Raw genomic sequence first — 22,578 nt, 5'->3', positions numbered from 1 at the left:
GCCCCCTCTAGTCTCTGACTGCAGTGCATCTGCCCCCTCCAGTCCCTGACTGCAGTGCATATGCCCCCTCTAGTCCCTGACTGCAGTGCATATGCCCCCTCTAGTCCCTGACTGCAGTGCATATGCCCCCTCTAGTCCCTGACTGCAGTGCATCTGCCCCCTCTAGTCTCTGACTGCAGTGCATCTGCCCCCTCTAGTCCCTGACTGCAGTGCATCTGCCCCCTCTAGTCCCTGACTGCAGTGCATCTGCCCCCTCTAGTCCCTGACTGCAGTGCATCTGCCCCCTCTAGTCCCTGACTGCAGTGCATCTGCCCCCTCTAGTCCCTGACTGCAGTGCATCTGCCCCCTCTTGTCCCTGACTGCAGTGCGTCTGCTGCGTCCTCTAGTCTCTGACTGCAGTGCATCTGCCCCCTCTAGTCTGACTGCAGTGCATATGCCCTCTCCAGTCCCTGACTGCAGTACATATGCCCCCTCCAGTCCCTGACTGCAGTACATATGCCCCCTCCAGTCCCTGACTGCAGTGCATATGCCCCCTCTAGTACCTGACTGCAGTACATATGCCCCCTCCAGTCCCTGACTGCAGTGCATATGCCCCCTCCAGTCCCTGACTGCAGTACATATGCCCCCTCCAGTCCCTGACTGCAGTGCATCTGCCCCCTCTAGTCTCTGACTTCAGTGCATATGCCCCCTCTAGTCTCTGACTGCAGTGCGTCTGCCCCCTCTAGTCTCTGACTGCAGTGCATATGCCCCCTCCAGTCCCTGACTGCAGTACATATGCCCCCTCCAGTCCCTGACTGCAGTGCATATGCCCCCTCTAGTCTCTGACTGCAGTGCGTCTGCCCCCTCTAGTCTCTGACTGCAGTGCATATGCCCCCTCCAGTCCCTGACTGCAGTACATATGCCCCCTCCAGTCCCTGACTGCAGTGCATATGCCCCCTCTAGTACCTGACTGCAATGCGTCTGTTCCCTCTAGTCCCTAAGTTCAGTGCATCTGCCCCCTCTAGACTCTGAATTCAGTACTTCTGCCTCCTCTGGCCTTAAAGTGTCTGCCCTGCCTCTGTTTTCTGATCACTTCCATGTAAGACAAACCTCTTTATCAAACCACCACATTTCATGTATGAACATCAATTATTTACAGTACACACATAGAAAATGCATGTCAATTTTAATAAAAAATCATCATTATTGAACATCATAGATGGTCTCTGCTACAGATGCCTGCACATGCACATGCACTAAAGGTAAGAAGCCGGCCCCTGCTTTAGCTGTGCTCCAGCAGTCGGTGACACCCTCTGTCTCACAAAGCTGTGCGCGGTTGCACAACAGCAACTAGTTAGAAACAGTGAGTCATGTTTTGTTGAGCTGCTAATCTTGTGAGCAGGACACCTTCAGATTGTAAAGCGATGTTCGCAGATATTAATACAGATGTCATACGTACATCATCATGGTTTGGGGTCTAGCACTAACACGGCATATATTGGGGCATTTTCAGTTGTGCCCAACCAGTGTTATCGACACAATTCTATAAATTGAGAGCCCCAATGTGAATTCACATCACATAGATGGCTTAAATTGTTTGCTTTGGGTCATGGCCAGTGGTACTCCAGTAGGATTGCTACACAAACAGTCACACAACAAAAAATCCCCATCATGGATCTTATCCAAGTGGCAGGAGCCTTGAAAAGGAAGTCTGCTCACATCAAATAGGTTTCATTGTGGGAGGCTGTCCGCATACTGGAGCAGCTCTCCATTCTCCCATCTTGGCCTCTGACCTTCCTTTTCATGGCCTCTGACTTCTGCTCTCTCACACTTAACATTTGCCCTTGCTTCACTGGCCTCTAAGGTGCAACTTCTGCTCTCTTGGCCCTTGAGATTTGCTCACTTTGCCCCTCACCGTTGACCTTTGCTCACTCGACCTTTGCACACTTGGCCGGCCTCTGACCTTTGCCTCGACTTGACCTCTGACTTCTGATCTCTTGTTCCCACAGTGCACCTTGGACTCAGAAGTCGCTTTGCGAGTGGGAGGTGATTTCTTCTTTGATCCCCAGCCATGTGACCCACCTGTGAACCTGCTGCTCATCGCTGGTGGGGTAGGAATTAACCCCCTGTTCTCCATGCTGCTGCACGTGGCTGATCTTCATGAGACGCGCAGAATGCAAGGAGACGGCTGTCGGATGGGTGCCGTGACACTATACTATAGCGCCAAGACCACCGGCGAATTGTTGTTCAAGGTAATCCAAAAGGAGGCTTACCTCCCCACTCCCATACACCCCTAGCTGTGTGTACCTCTCCTTATGCACGCTCCCTTCCACGACCATGCCTCATCCTTCTACACAGCCCCAAAGAAAGGTGCGTGTAGCGCCCCTCACATCTGCAGTGTACGTGAGCCACCTGGAGGAATGTTCTAGAATCATCGTGGAATTGTGTGCTTTACAAGTTGATTTTGTATCTAGGATTACAGTTCCTGAGTCGTTAGTGCTGCTGCTCAGTGAGCCGGACATTGTCACTATAATAATAAAAAACAAATATATAGGAGTATTAGTTGTGGGTGGTAGCTTTCCACCTCAAGTAATAATCACAATCCTGGTCAGTGTGAACGACTAAAGTCAGTAAATAAACTTGAGCTCGACCACCAGTAGCTACCGTACAGAACAGAGAGGCTTAACTTAAAAGAAATATGTAATGTATTTACTCAGTTCAAGAATAGAGGTAATAAAGTCAAAACGCAAAATAAGAAAATCCCAAACTAATTGAGAAAAAAGAGTAGATTTTAATAAATAATATGACCCCAAAACAGGAAAAATCTAATAAGAGGAATATGAGCTACACGTTTTTAAAGTTTTAAATAAAAATAGCACCAATATGTGTTGAGCACCAATCGCGGTCTAATGGTTGCGGTAGACTGGGACCTAGGCGCAGTTTGAGGCTGAGTGCGATGGAGTGCGAGTCATCGACAGTAGCCAGGTTTGACCCATCAGAGGTTTTATCTCTGGACTTAGGACCTGACATATAAGTTGGCGTAAAGGGTACTACCACTCACAAGAGAGAGGGAGTACCCTTTTCATCATTCTGAAGGTTGTCTTGCCTCATTTAGTGTCGGGAAGACCTTCAGTGTATAGACGGTGGACACGGCCTGTACAGATCTCGGACAGAAGCTTTGGCCATTTGTCTGCCCACCTTAATTAGATTAGGTGGCCAGTTTTCACTGTCTGTCACCACCATCAAAGAGGCAGTGAAACTTTAAAATGACACCTACGTCATGGAAGAGTGCTTGCATAGTGGGGGGGTCATTTTTTTTTCCCCCAAAAAAAATCCTGCTTTGATATTTTCTTTTTGAAAATAAAAGAAAATTGTACGTTTGATGTACAGCTCTGTCATGTTGACAGAGCCATCCGTCAAACTTGCAGTGCATTGATAGGAACCGCCCTGATGGCAGTTCCTGGAAATGCTAGAGATATCCATGGGGGCAGTGGACATCTCTAAATATGGCAGGTGGGGTACTCTTGCCATGGCGATAGTAAAGTGCTCTGCCATGGCAGTGGTATTTATTCTGTCCGCCAATAATTAAATTAGCCCCGTAGTCTGTGAAATAGAAGTTCAAAATCTTCAGTGGGGCAAGGCTGCAGGCTGTGGCAGAGAAGGGCTCCATAAGGCCAGATAGCTGTCGGACGAGGTCCCGATGAAGCTTTTGAGTTTTGGCAGGAAAGCTCTGAGCGGGAGAAATCCAAATTTCAGTCCCAGTCAAGGTCGCGTGCCAGGTGAAGATTTCTACATTTGCATGCAAGTACGTTTTTTGGAGCTAGAACCCCTCCAGCAGGGCACAACTGTAGGCTGTAACTGAAGGGGGCTCCACAAGGCCGTGTTCCTTCTCCACAAGATCCTGCATATTAGTATTGGCTGCTGCAGAAAAGCTCAGAGATGGGCGCAACTTGAATCTTCAGTGGCAACACACATTCGTTAAAATAGAAGGTTTGTTCTGGATTTCTAAGTCCCAAATTTAATAGAATGTGCAGAGGAGTACACTATGGCAGGGTCCAGGGCAGGCCCAGGTGGAAGTGGTCAGCTGTGCAGTTGCAGGAAAGGCCTCTTGTAGCTTTTTGTGTCCCTGTTGCTTGAACAGAAGGTCAGCCATATGACCCTCCATTTCTTTGTCCTGGGTACAAGAGAGAGAGAGCAAGTCCAGGCCTTCAGGTTCCACAAACAGAAGGTTCAGCCCCCTTCTGATCTTTCACAGTAGTGTTCTAAGAATGCCACATTAATGCCTGGCACCATCTTGTGGGTGTCAGTGGCTACTGCCCCCCTCCCTATCCAATAAGGTAAAAAATCTCAGGGGTAGCCCTATTCACTTTTGTAGCATTTCCTGTATTCCCTACAACAAACAATGCCACAATGCCCCTCTCTCCATAAATCCTAGTTTGTGAAACCCTTCTCATCATGTGCAGAGCGATAGGTCCGCCTCAGAGGCGTGGCCAGAGAAAAGAGCAACCTCTCCTCCATGGTCACTCAAGACCAGATCTAGGGCCAGTTCTCTCCCGACTTTGACTGAAGCCTGATTGACTAGGGGAACAAAGGAGCCTGTGCAAATGTCACCTGATGTCTGCCCCTGACAGGGGAGGCCCCTTTGAAGTTAATTAAGTTCCTGGGCACTGCCAAAATGCTCATCCTGCCAGAGTAACAGAACACCAAGAGCTTTGATTTGTTTTTAAACTATCTCTTCTTTCTGAGTTCAGCTTTGAAGAACAAAAAAAGAAAATACGAACCAAACCTGCTGGCCATGCCTTTATGTTGTGATAGGCCGGCTGGCACGGTGCATATTGGTGAAAGAGCTGTTGCCATTTTGGTGGGAGCTTTGCAGTCATCCACCTATGGCAATGTGAGGCCTTTAGACTGGAGCCTAAACGTATAGTGTACGTAAAGGAGCTGGAGTAATCAAGGCTTTGATTTCAGAGACTACCAGTTGGTGTTTATTGCAAGGGCTGCTGCATGGTGATTCATTGATTAGTGTTTTTGGAAGCCAATGTCAATGATTGTGGAGCAGCGATTTATTCAGCTGGATTCCATGTAAATAATACATTTATGAATGACACAAGAAAAATGTTTACAGCCATGAAAAATCTGCATAACTAAACACAAGTAGCTTCATTTTGAGAAGCCCCAGAAATTAAGATGGATGTTCATTGGTTTAAGTAACAGTATAGAAACATGCGGTTTTACATCATTGCATAAATACCGTATTTCCTAAGAATGTTATTTAACTTCTGCTCTTCAATACAATTTACAGTTCTAAGCCACACAATTTATTTTACATCACTATCTGTGGCAAATTAAGTAAGATCCTAGTCTCACTAAAAATAAAACCTTTTACTCTTTCAGTTCTACAGCAGCCCAAAGACAGGGAGTAATCTAGCCAATGCACAAAGAAATTGTGAAAAGCCATCAAAGCCTTCGGAATATTGCATTAACATATGATCCTCAAGTAATAGGAAATAGCCGCAACCCAACTCGATCCAGGAGGTGCATTTTATACATTTTTTAGCGGCTCTTAAACCTGTCCGTGTCCAGCACCATTAAAGGTCTGTTACATACGGTAACATGTTGGCAATGTCAAACAGCAGCTGGAACCTTGACGTGTGGTCTGTGAATGTGAACATATTTGTAAATGATGGGAAAGGATTGCACACCAAACAAGAAATCTGTACCATTTCCTGTTACTCCTGTGATTGCTAGTGATACACTTGAAGAGCATCTTTCCAGTGGTGGAGATGAAGAGCCAGGGATTGGCTGAGGATTCCCACTGCATAAAATTGCCACTGGGTGGAGAACCCGCTGTACGTTTCTTACACTTACTGTTGGCCCCTCATTTCCTCTGCAGTGAGGTGTAATACAGTTAACTCAACATTCACAAGTTCCTTTTGTTAGAAAGTATTTCACACTTGAGAAAGTCTGTACCAAAATAATATTATTATAGATGGTTACACATCCCCTGCGCCTTATCTATTTCTTATAAGAAAGTGTATTGTACCAACTTCCTGATCATAACTCTAGTATCACAAAGACTGAATAGCCGCTTTAGTTAGTAGTATAGAAGTAAATAAACTATTTGTTGGACAATTGATGATTTCCTCTTTTTTCCTTCTTCTCTCCTATTACGTATAATTTATTCTACTACTTATTTCAAAGCATCATTTCATCACAATTAACTTTTATTCATTTTCCTTTTTAATGTGTATTTGCTTCATGTCCTTTTACTGAAATTTTAATAACCTTTATTTAGGCTGGTGGATGCTTGTTATCAATATTGTACATCTAAAATGTAGTGATAAAAATATTTGAGCTACAAAAGCAGCTGTAATGGGAAAATTGAATGCCTGAAAGTGAGGTGCAGAAAATGCAGGGTAGTTATCTGGTATGGGGCATCAAGTGCCCATGTAAGCAGGCAGAAAACTTGTGTTCAGTAAGCTCAGTTAGTCGGGAGACATTCTCCAGGGTAACACTATTTTGAGACCAAGGCTTCTGAAAGTTTGCGTTGACTGCCTTTTTTAGGCCTTTAGACAGTGGTGAGTGTCCTCAGACTTCCTTGTTCCACTGCTGGCTTGCACAAGTCAGTTCTATAAAACGCCGTGTCTGTGGACATTTTCCATGAACTGCTAAGTGTTACTGCTACAGAAAGCCGCATGACATGCGATGATGATTTGTTCGAAATATTTATTATAAGTAGCCTTTTTGTGAAAATGCAATGTCTTCTTCAGCTTTGGAACAGCTTTGGAAGAGGTGGAGGAGGTATTAATTCCTTACCCGTCTTAACAAAGAATATCTTTAATTTAATGTAATTTTCCTGATGTCTATTTTCTGTTTGTACCCACTCATGATAAGTCAGTATCTTTATAGTGAGCCAAGGGAGGGGTGTGTAAGATTGTGATGTTTTTCCTCTCAAAAACTGGTGTAGTATTTTTAAAATTTCGTATGCTTTCCAACATCAGCAATCAATCAAACAAATTTCTTAAGCGCACTACTCACCCGGTAGGGTCTCAAGGTGCTGGGGGGGTTACTGCTCGAAAAGCCATGTTTTGAGGTGCTTTCTGAAGGTTAGGAGGTCCTGGGTCTTGCATAGTTTGGTGGGGAGGGAGTTACAGGTTTTGTCGGCGAGTTGGGAGAAGGATCGAGTTGGTTTGTGGAAGTTGATTCGTTCGTTGAGGTAGACTGGTCTGGTGTTGTGGAGGGCTTTGTGAGCGCGGACAAGGATTTAGAAAATTATCCTTTTGTTGATGGGCAGCCAGTGTAGGGATCTGAGGTGGGCGGAGATTTGTTCGTGGCGAGGGAGGTTCAGATGAGGCGTGCGGTTGCCTACTGGATTCGCTGGAGTTTTCTCTGAAGCTTGGCTGTAGAGCTTAGAGGGCGTTGCCGTAGTCCAGTCTGCTGCTTATGAGGGCGTGGGTGACTGTTCATCTTGTTTCTAAAGTAATCCTTTTGAAAGTCTTGCATAGCATGCAAAGGGTGTTAAAGCATGAGGATGATATGGCGTTGATTTGCTGAGTCATGGAGAGGGATGAGTCCAGTATGATGCCAAGATTGCATGCGTGGGTGGTGGGTGTTGGGGTGGTCCAAGGGTGGTGGGCCACCAAGAGTCGTTCCATGCTGTCTTGTTGGGACCGAAGATGATGATCTCTATTTTTTCCTAGTTCAATTTGAGGTGGCTTGCTGTCATCCAGTTAGCGATGGCGAGGAGTCTGGCGTGTAGGTTATTCTTGGCGGTAGCTGGGTTCCTCGTGGGGGAGATGATGAGCTGGGTGTCGTCAGCGTATGAAATGATGGTGAGGCCGTGGGGATGGATGATGTTGGCGAGAGGAGCCATGTAGATATTGAAAAGGGTGGGGCTGAGGGAGGATCCTTGGGGGACCACACAGATGGTCATGGTGGCTGTAGACCTGAAAGGAGGGAGGCAAACTCTTTGGGTTCTTTCGGAGAGGAAGGAGGTGAGCCAGTCCAGGACTTTGTGGTGAATTCCGGCTTCGAAGAGGTTAAAATTACAAACACAGTTGTGAGAACTAAATTCCACAAAAGGTTTTTGCAAGAAATTTACAAAAATAGCAAAATTGTATGTAATTGGTAAACTCTGTGGTCAAAAATTACGTTTCACTTAAAACATGGCAAAATGACAAACACCAGCTGGTGTTTTTTTCACTTAAAGCTTAACAGTGCATTATGCTTAAAAATGTACCTTTTATTGAATTGAGACGAAAGACATGTGCACCCAAGACAAAGCACATGCCGTGCAGACACATACACATGGATGGCTCTGATTTTGTTGTTGGCCAATGTGAGAGAGGCCTCTTTTTGTATAGTTATCCCTCCACTTTTTGCCTCTAAAATTATGTGGTTTCGAACTGTAAGTGCCACGGGCCCCTGCTAAACAGGTTCCCAGGGCCAGATTTCTTTCCCCAAAACTGTACTATGTCTGGCCCTTCAGCCACCCTTGTAAGTCCTTAATAAATGGTACCTCTGGTAACTGCGGGATGGGGAAGAAGGTCCCCCAGAGCTGCAGCACCAATTGTGCCACTCTGCGAGACCACACATCAGCCTCATGCAGACTGCCACTGCAAGTGCATGACAAGGTGAAACACTAAATTTCAAACTCTGCTTGGCATTCACCAAGAGTGCCCTGTCCCCCAGTACTGCATGCAATATGAATAAGCCACCCCTCTGGCAGGCCCTACAGCCCTAAAGTCAGGAGCATATATGTCCCTACTAAGTATGTTGATTCTTGGGCATAGTAAGTGTGCAGAGCAGCCATAGTCCATGCATGTGCTGGTCACTGGTCATTACAAGTTCTCCTGCTACATTAGGCCACTCTAAACCCTGGGTTGTTTGGATTCAAACAACCCAGAGTAATAAATCCTCACTGGTACCAGTGTTGAATTTATTACCCCCTGCAAAATCTACACCGCCTTGGCATGGTTGCTGGCTGGTCCTAACCACTATACCACCTCCAGACACGATTCTGGATCCCTAGGGTGAGAACTCCTGCTCTCTGGGACCAAAAGACAAAGCCTTTCATGGGCGGAGATGTCATGCCTCCTCCCCCCGGAATGTGCCCTGCTCCGGTGGGAAGCTTCAGAGGCCATGCTGCCTTTGAGGCACTGCTCCAACTAACTTGCTGCTAGCAGCAGATGACTACCACCCTTCCCAGACCCCACTTTTGGTGGGAGGAACGGCGAACTACCAAAGGATAGGAGTGGCCGCCCTCATCCTGCACCACCCCTCAGGTGTGGCAGGCAAGGTGACCACTCCATTTCATTTTCCTCCATCTTGAATGTCAGGAAAATAGCCAACCAGGGTTAGGGATGTGACCTCTTCCCACAGAAAGTGGTCACATAGTGGGTGTAGCCACCCCGAGGTAAGTGCCCCATTGCCCACTACCAGGTACTCCCCCTAACACCCACTAAATACAGTATTTAGTGGGCATCCCTAGACCTGCAGATCAGATTCAACGGACACAAGAAAACTGTGCCTGCTGCGCCCAGGACCCGACACCTGTTGCTGAGAGGTCAACTGGACAACTGAAGGACGCTTTGAAACCCCTGAGGACCTCCAGCCTTCTGAAAATCACCAGGATCCTCCCTCTCAGTGAAGGCATCACTCCCTGCACACTGCTGGCAAGAAACCAGTGAAGTCCAGTTCACTGACCGGCCGCTGACCAATGAACCGGACACAGCAGCCTGACCAAATTCCACCTGACTGACCCAGAGGACAAACCCTGCCAGTATGCCAAGTTTGGTGGCACTGCGACCTCCAGTGGCTGAGACGTGCCATAGCCCTTGGTACTGGATCCCCCAGTATCGGACACCCAGAAGAGAAGTCCACTCCGGACTCTCCGAGGACCCATCGAAAGGACTTCAGGACACCCAAGAACCACTCCCTAGAATGGCCCTGCTGACCTTCAATCCACCCTGGAAGTGACCAGCACCTGGCTTCAAAGGCTCCTTGACGCACGACCCTTGGCTGACCTATCTGCATGGCACCCGTCCTCCCTGGCCCCTGCATTGGATCACCAGCTGTGCTGTATTGGTCCCTAATCTCTTGCGACCTCTCTACTTCAAGGGGACCCACCAGATTTTCCTTTAAGTCCATCTGTGCAGTGTGTTTCCAAGTGGTCCCTTTCTCCGTGGCACACCAGCTCCCAGACTTTCAGCCGCTGCTCCTGCTGAAACCGGGAACCGCCCGAGCTTCTCCAGCTGGCCCACAGAACATCTTGACGACTTCGACCTAGAACCAAAAGGTGACACTTGTGAGAGTATTGCTCGATTTCATATGCAATTTTAAAGTTTTTCCCATTGATTCCTACGGTGTGTAAATACGCACAGAAACAGAACGTTTTCTAAACTTTGAAAAATCATAAAAAGTACTTATCCGATTTTGATGATCTTGGTCTTGAAAATTTTATAGGAATCTGAAGTGTTTTTGTAAATTGGTCTTGAGTTATTCCTTCGAGTGTGTGTCCACATTTATTGATCCTGTGAGTACAACAAATGCTTAGCACATTTCCTGGATTAGCCTAACTGCTTGTCTACACTACCACAAAGATAGAGCAATAGGTGGTCTGGTTTTGCCTGTGGAACCCAAGGTGGGTGTGCTCGGACTCTCTGCGTCATTTTTGTACACTAGAAAGAGAGCCAGCCTCCTACAGCCAAACACTTCTGTACATTTTAATTTACAGCCTTAGACATTTTTGAAAGTATTATTGATTATGACGTATCTGCGTAGTACTGGGCATATATCGCCTATGTCTCAAGAGTGACGCATGACCCAGGTATTGAAAAGTGCTCAATTCTTCAGACCCATTTTGAAAAAGAGCTTGTGCCAGATCAGTCTTCATAGAGAATGTCATAGTTGGTGCAGGTTTGTGTTTGCCACAATGTTGTGTTGACCGGCCCTTGTTGTGGTGCTTTTGCTGTTATCAGAGGTGCACCTTTGCTCAGATTTTTTCACAGCTGCGTGCTAGTGGGAGGAACGAGATGCAGAGCAAGCCATGGTGATGACCACAAGCCAAGCATATGGCTTTACCACCTGTAGCGACATCCGCCAGTGCTGTGTGTGGTTTACCAGCTTTGTCTGCAAGCACTTGCAATCGATAAAGCTTATCTGCAGCTCTCTGGGAAGATGTAGGTTTTTACTTCTGTGGTTTAGTGTACCACTCAGCAACATATTTTATCTGCAGCTCCTTGGGCAACAGTGGGTTTATGTAGAAGGCTTATCCGATCTCTGCGTGTGACAAGGAGCCGGACGCTGCAGTGTTGCAGGGGTCGAGGGAGATGGGCTCACTGACCCATTGGCTATTTTTCCTCCGTGCCTAATAATGCAGTTTACTCCATGACACATACACATGCTTTGTGGGTAGGCCAATATTGGGGTTTACTCTTGACACACTGGTACACAGGGCATTAACAAGAGACAGCAGTGCACGCATACAGGGTATTGATAAATTACTTAAGCGCCCTCAGCTAGTATTGGGTTTTCCTCCTGTCTGGCTTGTTCACACTTTCCTAAAATGTCTCGGAGATTGTTTTGAACCCAGTTTTATATAATTTGGTACATTTTACCCAGAGGTTGTAAACCCTCTCTTTTGCCCATCATGAAAATAAACATCTTCATCATTTTAGTGAGGTGCTTCTTACACTCATTGTAAACTGTAGAGTAGGTCGATACGCTAAACAAGTGCATCATTTCTACACAAGAGACACGCTCATGGTCACCTTTAGGGGTATGCCAGTGTGCCAAACTGTCTCTGTGAAGATCCTTGTTTAACATGAGGAGGCGAGGTTAGAAGCTCATTGGCACTACATGCAGCTTTTTGTCCTCTTGAGGTCAATAAACCTTGCTGAAGGACTATTTTATTGTTGATGTTAAACTGTCCTTACCAGAGAGATTGACTGCCCTTGGATAAACTGCCCCTTTGGACAATGGGACAAATGGCAATGCTTCCTGAGCCTGAATTCAAACCCCGGCAGCTCACCGTGCCCTCCTTTAAAACTTTCAAAGTAGGTGCCAGTAAAATTCAAGTCAGTCACTCGATTTGGTCAATATCTGGAGTCTTCCTCATACTTGACCTTCCCAAACGTTCCCACATCGCATCCCACCTCAGGAATCTCCACTGGCTCCCCATCCAGAGGAGATGCCAGTTTAAACTTCTCACACACACCTCCGAAGCCTTACACGACCTAGGACCGGCCTACCTCAACCACCTCGTAAACTTCCATCAGCCCGCCAGGCACTTGTGCGCCTCTTCCTGAGCCTCTTGCACACTCCCAACAGTGGGGGGTCGTCCCTTCTCCTACATGGCCGCCAAGACCTGGAATGACTTACCCCGCCACCTGCAAACAACTCCCTCCCTGGCGGACTTCAGTCGCAGACTCAAGACATGGCTGTTCAACTAAGACCTGCAAATTCACTAACGCCGGGATGCTCTCCGGGGAGATAGAGTTGTGCTTTACAAATACTGTTTGATTCCTGGTGAGGTCTGTAGAATAAGGTGAAGGACCTGGTTCTTTCAGTGTGTGCAACACAAAGTAGCCAAGGCTTGATAATAGTTGATTTTAACAGGTGGACCAATAGACTCCAAATGCCTAACTTGTATTGTTTTTAAAACACTAGTCAGCGCTAGGTTTAAACGCTAGTTTTAAAACAAAATGTGAATTCCCCATCTCATGCAGGTGGGCATTCTGTGGATTGGATGATAAGCTCTAAAATCTCTGCGGGTACCGACCTTACTCTTCAAAGTCTAATCTAGACTGATAGCCAGCTGATGTCCTGTCTGTTGATTTGCTCACTAATTGTGAAAACATGAAGATGGGTTGAATATACTTAATCTAGCTAGGAACATATTAGAGCCTGGTAAGAGGCTTCTAATAGCAGATTCATGTAACCAACCAAAGATCCCCTTCTTGGAAGGACAAGCCTTCTACTTTTTTGCTTTAATTGAATTTCTTAATTGAGCATCTCTGAAAACGTATAAAAACAAAAATAACAATTATAGCTAAGATCCGGTCGCCTGCTCTGCAGTGATAAAGGAGGGCGCCAGTGTGGACAAGATCAGGCCAACCAGACGGCGACTCTCTATGAAACTGAAATTGTAACTGCTAAAACAATCAATTTATGGGAAAGCCAGCACTCAAGTCTAGGGTTTCGAGGTATTTTACAAAGCCTGTAAAGATGCATCCAGCTTTAAAAGTAAGGGAAAAGCTCTCTTAACGCCCTTGATGAGATCGGCTACAAATATCTCTCTTACCAATGATATACTTTGTAAATGTAATCAATGCACACCAACTCCTGTTCAACAGAACCACAGAAGTCACCCAGTGTGGACGAACAACTGCAGATGGAATTCTTTGCTCTTAGGCTTGTAATAAAAAAGAGATTTGCAAAATTGTTCTACCTGTGAATGTTACCACCTGAAAAGGAGACTCCTGTCCTTCCACTGTTCATAAAGAATATGCAGTTGAGCAGGCATTAGCACTCATGCATATTATTCACTAGTCCACTCAGGGCTTCTGTATTCTCTGCTGCCTGAACCAGGTTTGGGTACAACTGTTTATTTTCAAAAGAACACCTTTAGAACCAACAGACGCAACACGTTTTAGCCCCAAAACTGGAGCCGCCTTTACTAGCCGAAGGTCTAGAGGAGTTGGTGTCCATTGTGTGTTGTTGTCTGGAGGTGCATTGCTTGTCGTCATTGCAAAAACACATCACAGCACGTAGACGCAAGTGGCATCTGCCGTCCGGTGCTACACACAGTCATCATGTAGGCCAAGAGTGAGTTAGTACTCAGCAGTGGAACTTTACATAGGCGGGTTGGTAGGCACCACTTCTGTGACACCGATTAAAAGTCCCGTCCACACCACTGATCATTATTAAACACAAAACAGGTACATGCTGCCATCACCACACGCTTGCTCTTAACTCCTGGTAAGCGCAGAAGCCCTCTACCATTGTGAGGGTAAAGCTTGGTGCTCCCTCCCAGTTTAACAATACTGCATTACCATGAGACAGACCTAGGTCACAGCGTGCTCGCATGACCTGTGTTTGTCCATGACCACACCTCAGTACCAGGGTTCCAGATATTCATGCAGCTCGCCGCTCAGGGCAGCAGTATACGTCCATCACCATGCAGGGGACTTTACCGTCCCACCATGCTTCATTGAGAGCCTTTGTAAAATACATCTTTTCCCAGTTGCTTCAGATGGAAATGAACAAGGATGTGGATACCTTTGAGTCACAGTGTTGTACAAAAGTTGTGGTATGAAGATAAAATAAGGCGGACTAATTTGGATAACAACACCTGGTGCTCATGCAACTAAAGGCAACTCATTTGTATTGTGCACAGTTTATACAGTTAGTAATAATGTCATTATCACACAGCCGTCACTGCACCAAGTCCTAATAACATTCCATGTACTGAGCACGCACCATTAAAGATTTATGTGGGGATTTGTACAAGTATCAGCATTTTGTTATACAAACTGTTGTGTAACCAAACACATATCCTGTTTCAGAGAAAGATCCTTGATTTGATGAGCCGATTTCCTGGAAAAATCACCTGCAACTTCCATGTTACGAACCAGAGCTCACAAGTGTGCCACGAGCTTACGCCCTACATGACTGGTAAGCTGTCTGATCCTTTCTGGCATTGCTGATTGAATGGAGGTGAGCCCTGAGCCCTGGGCCAGGTGATCCTTTCTGGCATTGCTGATTGAATGGAAGTGAGCCCTGGGCCATGCTTTCTGGCATTGCAGATTGAATGGAAGTGAGTCTTGGGCCAGGCTTTCTAGCATTGCTGATTGAATGGAGGTGAGCCCTGGGCCATGCTTTCTGGCATGGCTGATTGAATGGAGGTGAGCCCTGGGCCATGCTTTCTGGCATTGCTGATTGAATGGAGGTGAGCCCTGGGCCATGCTTTCTGGCATGGCTGATTGAATGGAAGTGAGTCTTGGGCCAGGTGATCCTTTCTGGCATTGCTGATTGAATGGAAGTGAGCCCTGGGCCATGCTTTCTGGCATGGCCGATTGAATAGGTGAGCCCTGGGCCATGCTTTCTGGCATTGCCGATTGAATGGCGGTGAGCCCTGGGCCATGTTTTCTGGCATGGCTGATTGAATGGAAGTGAGTCTTGGGCCAGGTGATCCTTTCTGGCATTGCCGATTGAATGGAGGTGAGCCCTTGGCCATGCTTTCTGGCATTGCTGATTGAATGGAGGTGAGCCCTGGGCCATGCTTTCTGGCATTGCTGATTGAATGGAGGTGAGTCTTGGGCCAGGTGATCCTTTCTGGCATTGCTGATTGAATGGAGATGAGTCCTGGGCCATGCTTTCTGGCATTGCTGATTGAATGGAGGTGAGCCCTGGGCCATGCTTTCTGGCATTGCTGATTGAATGGAGGTGAGCCCTGGGCCATGCTTTCTGGCATTGCTGATTGAATGGAGGTGAGCCCTGGGCCATGCTTTCTGGCATTGCTGATTGAATGGAAGTGAGTCTTGGGCCAGGTGATCCTTTCTGGCATTGCTGATTGAATGGAGGTGAGTCCTGGGCCATGCTTTCTGGCATTGCTGATTGAATGGAGGTGAGCCCTGGGCCATGCTTTCTGGCATTGCTGATTGAATGGAGGTGAGCCCTGGGCCATGCTTTCTGGCATTGCTGATTGAATGGAGGTGAGCCCTGGGCCATGCTTTCTGGCATTGCGGATTGAATGGAAGTGAGTCTTGGGCCAGGTGATACTTTCTGGCATTGCAGATTGAATTGAGGTGAGCCCTGGGCCATGCTTTCTGGCCCTGATAGAGCAGTTAATGAACTAAGAGGCAAGTCAGTGTTCATGTGTATCCTTTATGTGGCTATATGTGTATTCTATATGGAACAAAGGTTTCGTCTATTAAAGCAAACAAAGGTGTTTTTTGTACAGCAGACATGCTGAACTCTGTGTTTTTTAAGGTCCTCTCATATATGATAAAGAAGAAAATGGTGGCTCAGTGAATTAAAATATGTGCCCAGGATCACATAATTTGAAACCAGATTATGGGTCACAAGTGTTATAATTAGGTTGAATAGATTATTTGAGTCACTAGACCTGTAGGTCTAGTAACATGTTTATGATTTTTCGAAGCCTGTTTACAGGCAGTAGAGACATCACTGGTGCTGTTCTTCAACAATGCTGATCCATTGTAAGTTCTGCCTTTTGCACCGCTGGCCTTCAAGCTGCCACTTCTCTCCAAGCAGCAGCACCCTCTCCAGTCTCACCGCTGAGGTCTCTTTTTATCTGTTAGAAGGTGCTGGCCTTCTCTTCCCTCCATGGACACCTTGAATGAAAAGCTTGAAGGAATGAACGCTTGTTTGCCCACATTCCTCAGCCAAGCTGTAATCTGAATTACACAGCAAAATACCTGGGAAGGGAATTGTTTTGGGACATGAACGTATGGTAGCAACCTCTGGGCCCAGCTTGGTACTTAATGCAACTGTGGCTCTGTTGCTGTGAGCCATTGCATGGACTAGAGTGTCCTTAGTATTATGTCTGAACTAAGTTACCTTTACCAAACGATCCATGAGCACGTTGAACCAGCCCATTCCCCTGGAGTAGGTCCTGATGGTAACAAAGCTCTTGTCTTTACAGAGGGAAGGATCTCGGAGAAGGATCTGGCGAAGTCTCTGCAGGATGCGAACAACCTCTGCTACATCTGCGGCCCGCCACCCATGATCGAGGCCGTCTGCAGGCAGCTCGAAAACCTGAACGTGCCCAGGGACAAAATCCGCTTTGAAAAATGGTGGTAGGTGGTCCTACAGATGGAACTGGAAAATGGACGACCAGCTCTGAAGCGGGATTGGCAGCTCTTTCGCCTCCTGCTGCACCGGGCGCGGTGTAGCTCAGCGCTCAGCAGGCGGGGAAGCAAACCGTGGAATGACACCCAGACTCAGGGAATACTTCTCGTCTCTCCTAAGGAACTGAGACCCTCAACACACTCCTCTCCTGAGGCGTCTCCCTCGGAGTCCTCATCGCGTTAAATCTCTGGTGCCAGCTGGTAAAAGACCGTGCAGCTTGATTTTGTTTTTTTTGTTTTGTTTTTTTACAAAAGGCTGATATTTAAAAATGAATGGCTGTGTATTTCATTTGTTTTAATATCTGATGTATGTGATTGCTCCTGAAGACCTGCGTGTGCTTCACACGATGGAGTAAATGAATACCTGAAAGGCGCTTACGTTGTCTCTGACATTTCTTTCTGGGAAATATGTTGCCCTTTTCTTGTGATTATATTAATGAAGGTACCTTCAAGCAGCAACTTTCAAATGCGTCATCTGAATATGCAGGATTTGTTTAGAATAATGACCGTATAATTACTTAAGTGAGTAGGCGGTGGCCCTAACATTGGGGGTGTGAACTTTGCAACATTTCCTACTGCTTCCGGCACCACCCACATTCCATTCCATCATATCATATAAAATAAACAAACTTGAGCGTTTTCTTCTTTATTTCTTTGGAAGTTTTAAAATGCTCCAGGCTTAGCCTTTCGTTTACTTCGGAAGACAGAAGGGGGGTAGGTACGTTCTAGATTCTGAAGATAGAGCAACATAGGGTAGATCGCGCCCTATTGCTTAGGGTGAAACTGATAGGTAATATTCTGCGATCGCAGCCCCCTAGCGTCCAGAGGATCTTTTCTTAAATTGAGTCTGAATAGTTCAGTTTTCAGGAGTTTCTTGAAGCTCATATGATTGGGCTCTGATTTCAGGGAGGGGCAGAGGGTGGTCTATGGGTTGGATCTTTGTATTCTCACGGATCTACCACTGTGCTTCATCTACTTGAACAACCATTGCAGGGTTAGGTTAGTAGCTGATGAGCGAAGGTTGCTTTTTAGTGTGTCGCTAGGTTTCGAAAATATATTGGGTATTTGTTTTCGCAGCTGGCGGTGTGAATTGTGTTAAGAGCCTGAAGTTGATCCTGACTGTCGCCGCTAGCCAGTGATGGGCCTTCAGGCATGTTTCATGTGGTTTAGCATGCGTAGGCTAAGGCCCATTTTGGCTTCCTGATTTTGTTGGTTAGTTCCGCCCCGTGTAAGTGAAGTGTTTTACAGAGTAAGGAAAGCTCTAGATTGAACCCTTCAGCTACTGCAGGGGTTTGTGAAATGACCAGTCCTCTCTAGATCAGGGAATCCAGTTTGCTGGACTGGAATAGGCAGTTTCTTTACACCTTTATTTCTTTCCTTTTCTGGTGGTTGACTATTGTCCAAATTAGTGCTGAGTTTCGAACTTGTTGGGTGCATTGGCAGTGCCCCTCTTCTGCCAGCTCCCAGCTCAGGAGGTTCTTCTGTTGCAGGAGCAAGGGCTGCTTTGCCAACATTGTCCCCCAATGCTGAGGTTGACCACCTGGTAAGTCTGTGGCCATCTGAGAATTTCCAGAGGGAATTGGCACCTCCTCCTAGCTGCTAGGATGTGTTCTGTGGGATCAGTAATGAGAGAATATGCTTATGGAAATATTAATTCTTTTATACCTGGCATCCTCTGAAATCCAGTTGGAATGTGTAAATCTTTTTGGGTAAAAGAGCATCCTAACTTTGCAGCTTGAGCAGTGGAGGAAGGCATCCTGAGACATTGAGGTCAGTTGAAGGCTGTCTCGCGTTCTCCTATTACGATGATCTCAGTCTTTGGTGCTGTTGATTTATCAACGGCTCTGCCTCATCCAATGGAGAATATTGTCCGAACCCAGCATAATGGTAGTAGTATTGTTTGGAGGTGGTCTTGCCCTAAATTAATTTGGGAAACGTCTGCATACATTTAGCCCCTTATATGGACTGACTGAGAAGTTAATCGATGTTGAACAAGAGACAGAAAGGGGAAGAGCCGGTGGTTACGCTGCAGAGTAGCGGAGATCCATCACATCCAACACTGAGGATTTCTTTTTTTTTTTCTCTTTTTTTTTACTGTGATTGAAGAGAGACGATTGGACTCGAGGTTGGCCCTGCCAAAACTGTTGTATGCCATAGATAGGCTGAACAGTATGAGGACTGTTTTCTTTCTTCACTCAGTGAGAGGAGAAGCCCCTCGCTTAGGTCAGCTATGACTTTTCAGTGTCCTTTTCAGGCCCAAACCCAGACTGATGGTCGTGGAGGAAATGGTTCAATTCTGCGTGGTTTTGTAGCGGCCTCGTCAGCTGTTTTTCCAGGACCTTGCTGAGGAAATTGAGGTAGGATATGGACCTTTATTTATCCAGGATTATGAACTTTGCATTTGTTTTTTTCTGAAGAGGGGTGATAAAGAGGGAGTAAGAGTTGTTTACGGGACACAACTGAGCAGGGGTCCATATGTGTAAAGATCTCATCACCCTCCACAGGTATGAAGTATGCAAACATGGGCAGCGGTAAAGACAGTGAAATGGGAGGGTGTGGAGCTGGGCTTGATGTGCTGGAGATGGACACATGGATTTTGGAGAGTGTGGATCCAAGGAACCCAATTAGGTCTTTGCGTCGTCGTAGAGATGCACATTGGTTGCTCTTTGGAGCAGAGGGTTGGCCGGCCAGTAGTAGATGTTAAAGATCTCTTGATTTGTGTGATGCCTCAGTAATATATTTTACAAGGTAGACCTTTTTGGCTGTTCTCACTGCCCTTTTGTTGGAAATGGCCTCTCTGCAGGGTCACCCCCAAACTTTTTGCCTTCCTCCTCCTTTTTTTTTTTTCTGACCTCATTTTTGCTGGCTTTAGGACTCTGGACACTTTACCACTGCTAACCAGTGCTAAAGTGCATGTGCTCTCTCCCTAAAAACATGGCATATTGGCATATTTAATTTACCTGTAAGTCCCCAGTAAAGTGCACTACATGTTCCCAGGGCCTGTAAATTAAATGCTATTAGTCGGCCTGCAACACTGATTGTGCCACCCACGTAAGTAGCCCCTTAACCATGTCTCAGGCTGCCATTGTAAGGCCTGTGTGTGCAGTTTCACTGCCACTTCGACGTGGCATTTAAAAGTACTTGCCAAGCCCTAAATTCTCCCTTTTCTACAAATAAGTCACACCTAAGGTGGGCCCTAGGTAACCCATAGGGCAGGGTCCTGTGTAGATAAAAGGCAGGACATGTACCTATGTGTTTTATCTGTCCTGGTAGTGGAAAACTCCTAAATTCGTTTTCCACTACTGTGAGGCCTGCTTCTTTCATATACTGTTTGAGTGGTAGATTCTGTTCAGAAAGGGGTAATCAGATCACATTTAGTATGGCCAGAATGGTAATAGAAAATCCTGCTTATTGGTGAGGTTTGATTTTATATTACTATTTTAGAAATGCCACTTTTAGAAAGTGAGCATTTCTCTGCACCTAAAATCCATCTGTGCTTTACAGCCTGTCTCCAATCCACGTCTCGGCTGGTTTACAGCTCCCTTGTGCATTTCACCCAGACAACCACAAACACAGGATACTCAGTCACACCTGCATTCATCTGCATAGTGAATGGGTCTTCCTGGGCTGGAAGGGTGGAGCGCCTGACACTTACATTTCAAAAGCTAGTGGCCTGCCCTCACAGAATGGACTGCCAAACCCCCTACTGGGACCCTGGCAGACAGACCTGTACTGAAAGGGGACAAGTGCACTTCACAACCATTCTTTGAAGTCTCCCCCACTTCAAAGGCATTTTGGGGTATATGAACTGGGTCCCCGACCCCACCAAATCAGGCACTTCTGGACCTGAACCTGCAACCTGTTAAGAGGAACTGCCTGGCTGCCCAAAGGACTCATCTGGACTGCTTTGCTGTGAAGGACTGCTGCCCTGCTGCCCTCTGACTTTGCTGAGAAGTGCTCTTCAAGGGGTTGGATTGAGCTTGCCTCCTGTTTTCTGAAGTCTCAGGGCCAAAAAGACCATCTCTTCAAGGAAACTCCTTGTGCGCTGAAAATCAACACATAGCCTGCCCTGCGAAATTCGATGCACAGCCCTACCGGATCGACGCACAGCCGATCAGGAATGACCAGCCCGGCTTCCTGAGTGAAGAATCGACGCAGCACCGCCGTGTGACAGAAAATTTGACGCATTGTCTAGCAGATCGACGCATCGCTTGTGACTCCTTCCCGCACACCCAGGATTTTTCCTGCATCTTCCCTGGGCGTCCAAAGATCCCTGCATGGCAGTGAGGAACCAAGACTGCGTGCCGGAAATCGGCGCAAAGCCCCTTGCAGCGTGGAAAGAAATGACGCATCGTGTGTTCCGCCTTGGAAAATCCGACGCACACCTTATTTTTCCATGCATCTCCTCCTCTGCGGTCTCCTGGCGTAGTAATTTTGACGCTAACCAAGTACTTTGTGCAAACAAGAGACAACTGTTGAGTTATAAGATTTAAGACTCTTTTTAAACTTGCACAAGTGATATCTCATCTTATGCTTATTGAATCTTTATCGTTTTGACCTTAATTTAACCAGATAAATATCCTATATTTTCCTAAACCTGTGTGGTGTATTTTTTGTCCTGTTTTCACTGGGTTACTGTATGATTTATTGCACAAATACTTTACACAGTGCCTTCTTAGTTAAGCCTGACTGCTCAGTGCCAAGCTACCAGAGGGTGGGCACAGGATAATTTGGATTGTATGTGACTTACCCGGACTAAGAGTGTGGTCCCTATCTGGACAAGGGTTTATACCTCTGCCAACTAGTGATCCCATTTCTAACACCTTTGATAGCCTTTTTTTTACCTCTTGGTTTGGATTATGTTCTCTTTATGGATGGAAGAAAAGTGTTCAGAGTACCCCACCCAGTACTCCCCAAAAAAGGAGGTAAGGATGACAGATGCAATAAAAACAAACATGGTAATGGTTTCTTGGTAATGTGCCTTTATAGAAGGATCCCTTAACACTTCCCTTGGGTACCAAACAAATGTGTGATCCTGCAACCATTTCCTAAACTGGAGATAAGTTACGGAGAACTTTGAACCGTTCCTCAGTTTCTCCATGTTCTTTTCTCCTGGTTTCTTTATAGCTCCGTTTGGGGAGATTAAAAAGTACCTGCATTTGGAAGCGAAAAGGCCAGTTCCCCCGACCGCGACCTCTTTGCTGTTTTCTTTCCCAGTGAACCCTACAAGATGGCTGCTCTGTATCTCATAGTGTTGGCTTTCAGGAGGACTGGCTTTTCTGCTGTCCCTCTGAGGCGGTCATCCTGTGACATCTTGGATCTGCAACTTCATTTTCTGACGTTTATTCCACGGAAGCGCTCTGTTGTCCTATTTGATCTGTTGTCTTCGCAAGTGTCATAGTATCCGCAGTGATCAGCCTCAAGCACCAACCAGTACATAAATATCCTTTGTTGAAGGTCCCCCATTCTGTAGAATTCCTCAGACTCCCTTATTCTTTTCCATCAGCTGTTCTTCATTCTGAGCCTGTTGGAAGCATCTCACTGTCTTGTTGGTTTGGAGCACGTCAATGTTGGGGCCATTCTGAACCCAAAAATGAGGGGCAAACATTTCAAAGCTGAGTTCGCCCCATGCTCACTGCCACCTCAAATCTTGTCTGTCCGCGCCACCTTGGCTGCTCCAGAGGGTCTTGCTCTGATGCATTATTTGTGGCTTTTAGTGTGGGTC

The 22,578-nt window shown here is 46.4% G+C and overlaps 1 protein-coding gene across 2 annotated transcripts in view; it reads left to right on the top strand.

Moving 5' to 3' along the window:
- Window positions 1-17,227, top strand: part of OXNAD1 (oxidoreductase NAD binding domain containing 1) — a 97,086-nt gene extending 79,859 nt beyond the window's left edge. For both annotated transcript variants that reach the window (XM_069212086.1, XM_069212087.1), the window contains 3 exons: window positions 1,989-2,231; window positions 14,547-14,655; window positions 16,649-17,227. In XM_069212086.1, the coding sequence (XP_069068187.1) occupies window positions 1,989-2,231; window positions 14,547-14,655; window positions 16,649-16,806 (510 nt within the window). In that variant the 3' untranslated portion in view covers window positions 16,807-17,227. The remainder of the gene's footprint in view (window positions 1-1,988; window positions 2,232-14,546; window positions 14,656-16,648) is intronic.
- Window positions 17,228-22,578: the final 5,351 nt, after the last annotated feature.

The sequence above is a fragment of the Pleurodeles waltl genome, chromosome 10 (genome assembly GCF_031143425.1).
Source record: "Pleurodeles waltl isolate 20211129_DDA chromosome 10, aPleWal1.hap1.20221129, whole genome shotgun sequence".
NCBI classification, from domain to species: domain Eukaryota; kingdom Metazoa; phylum Chordata; class Amphibia; order Caudata; family Salamandridae; genus Pleurodeles; species Pleurodeles waltl.
Note: the sequence above shows the minus strand (reverse complement) of the source record. Positions and strands in the feature narration are given on the sequence as shown.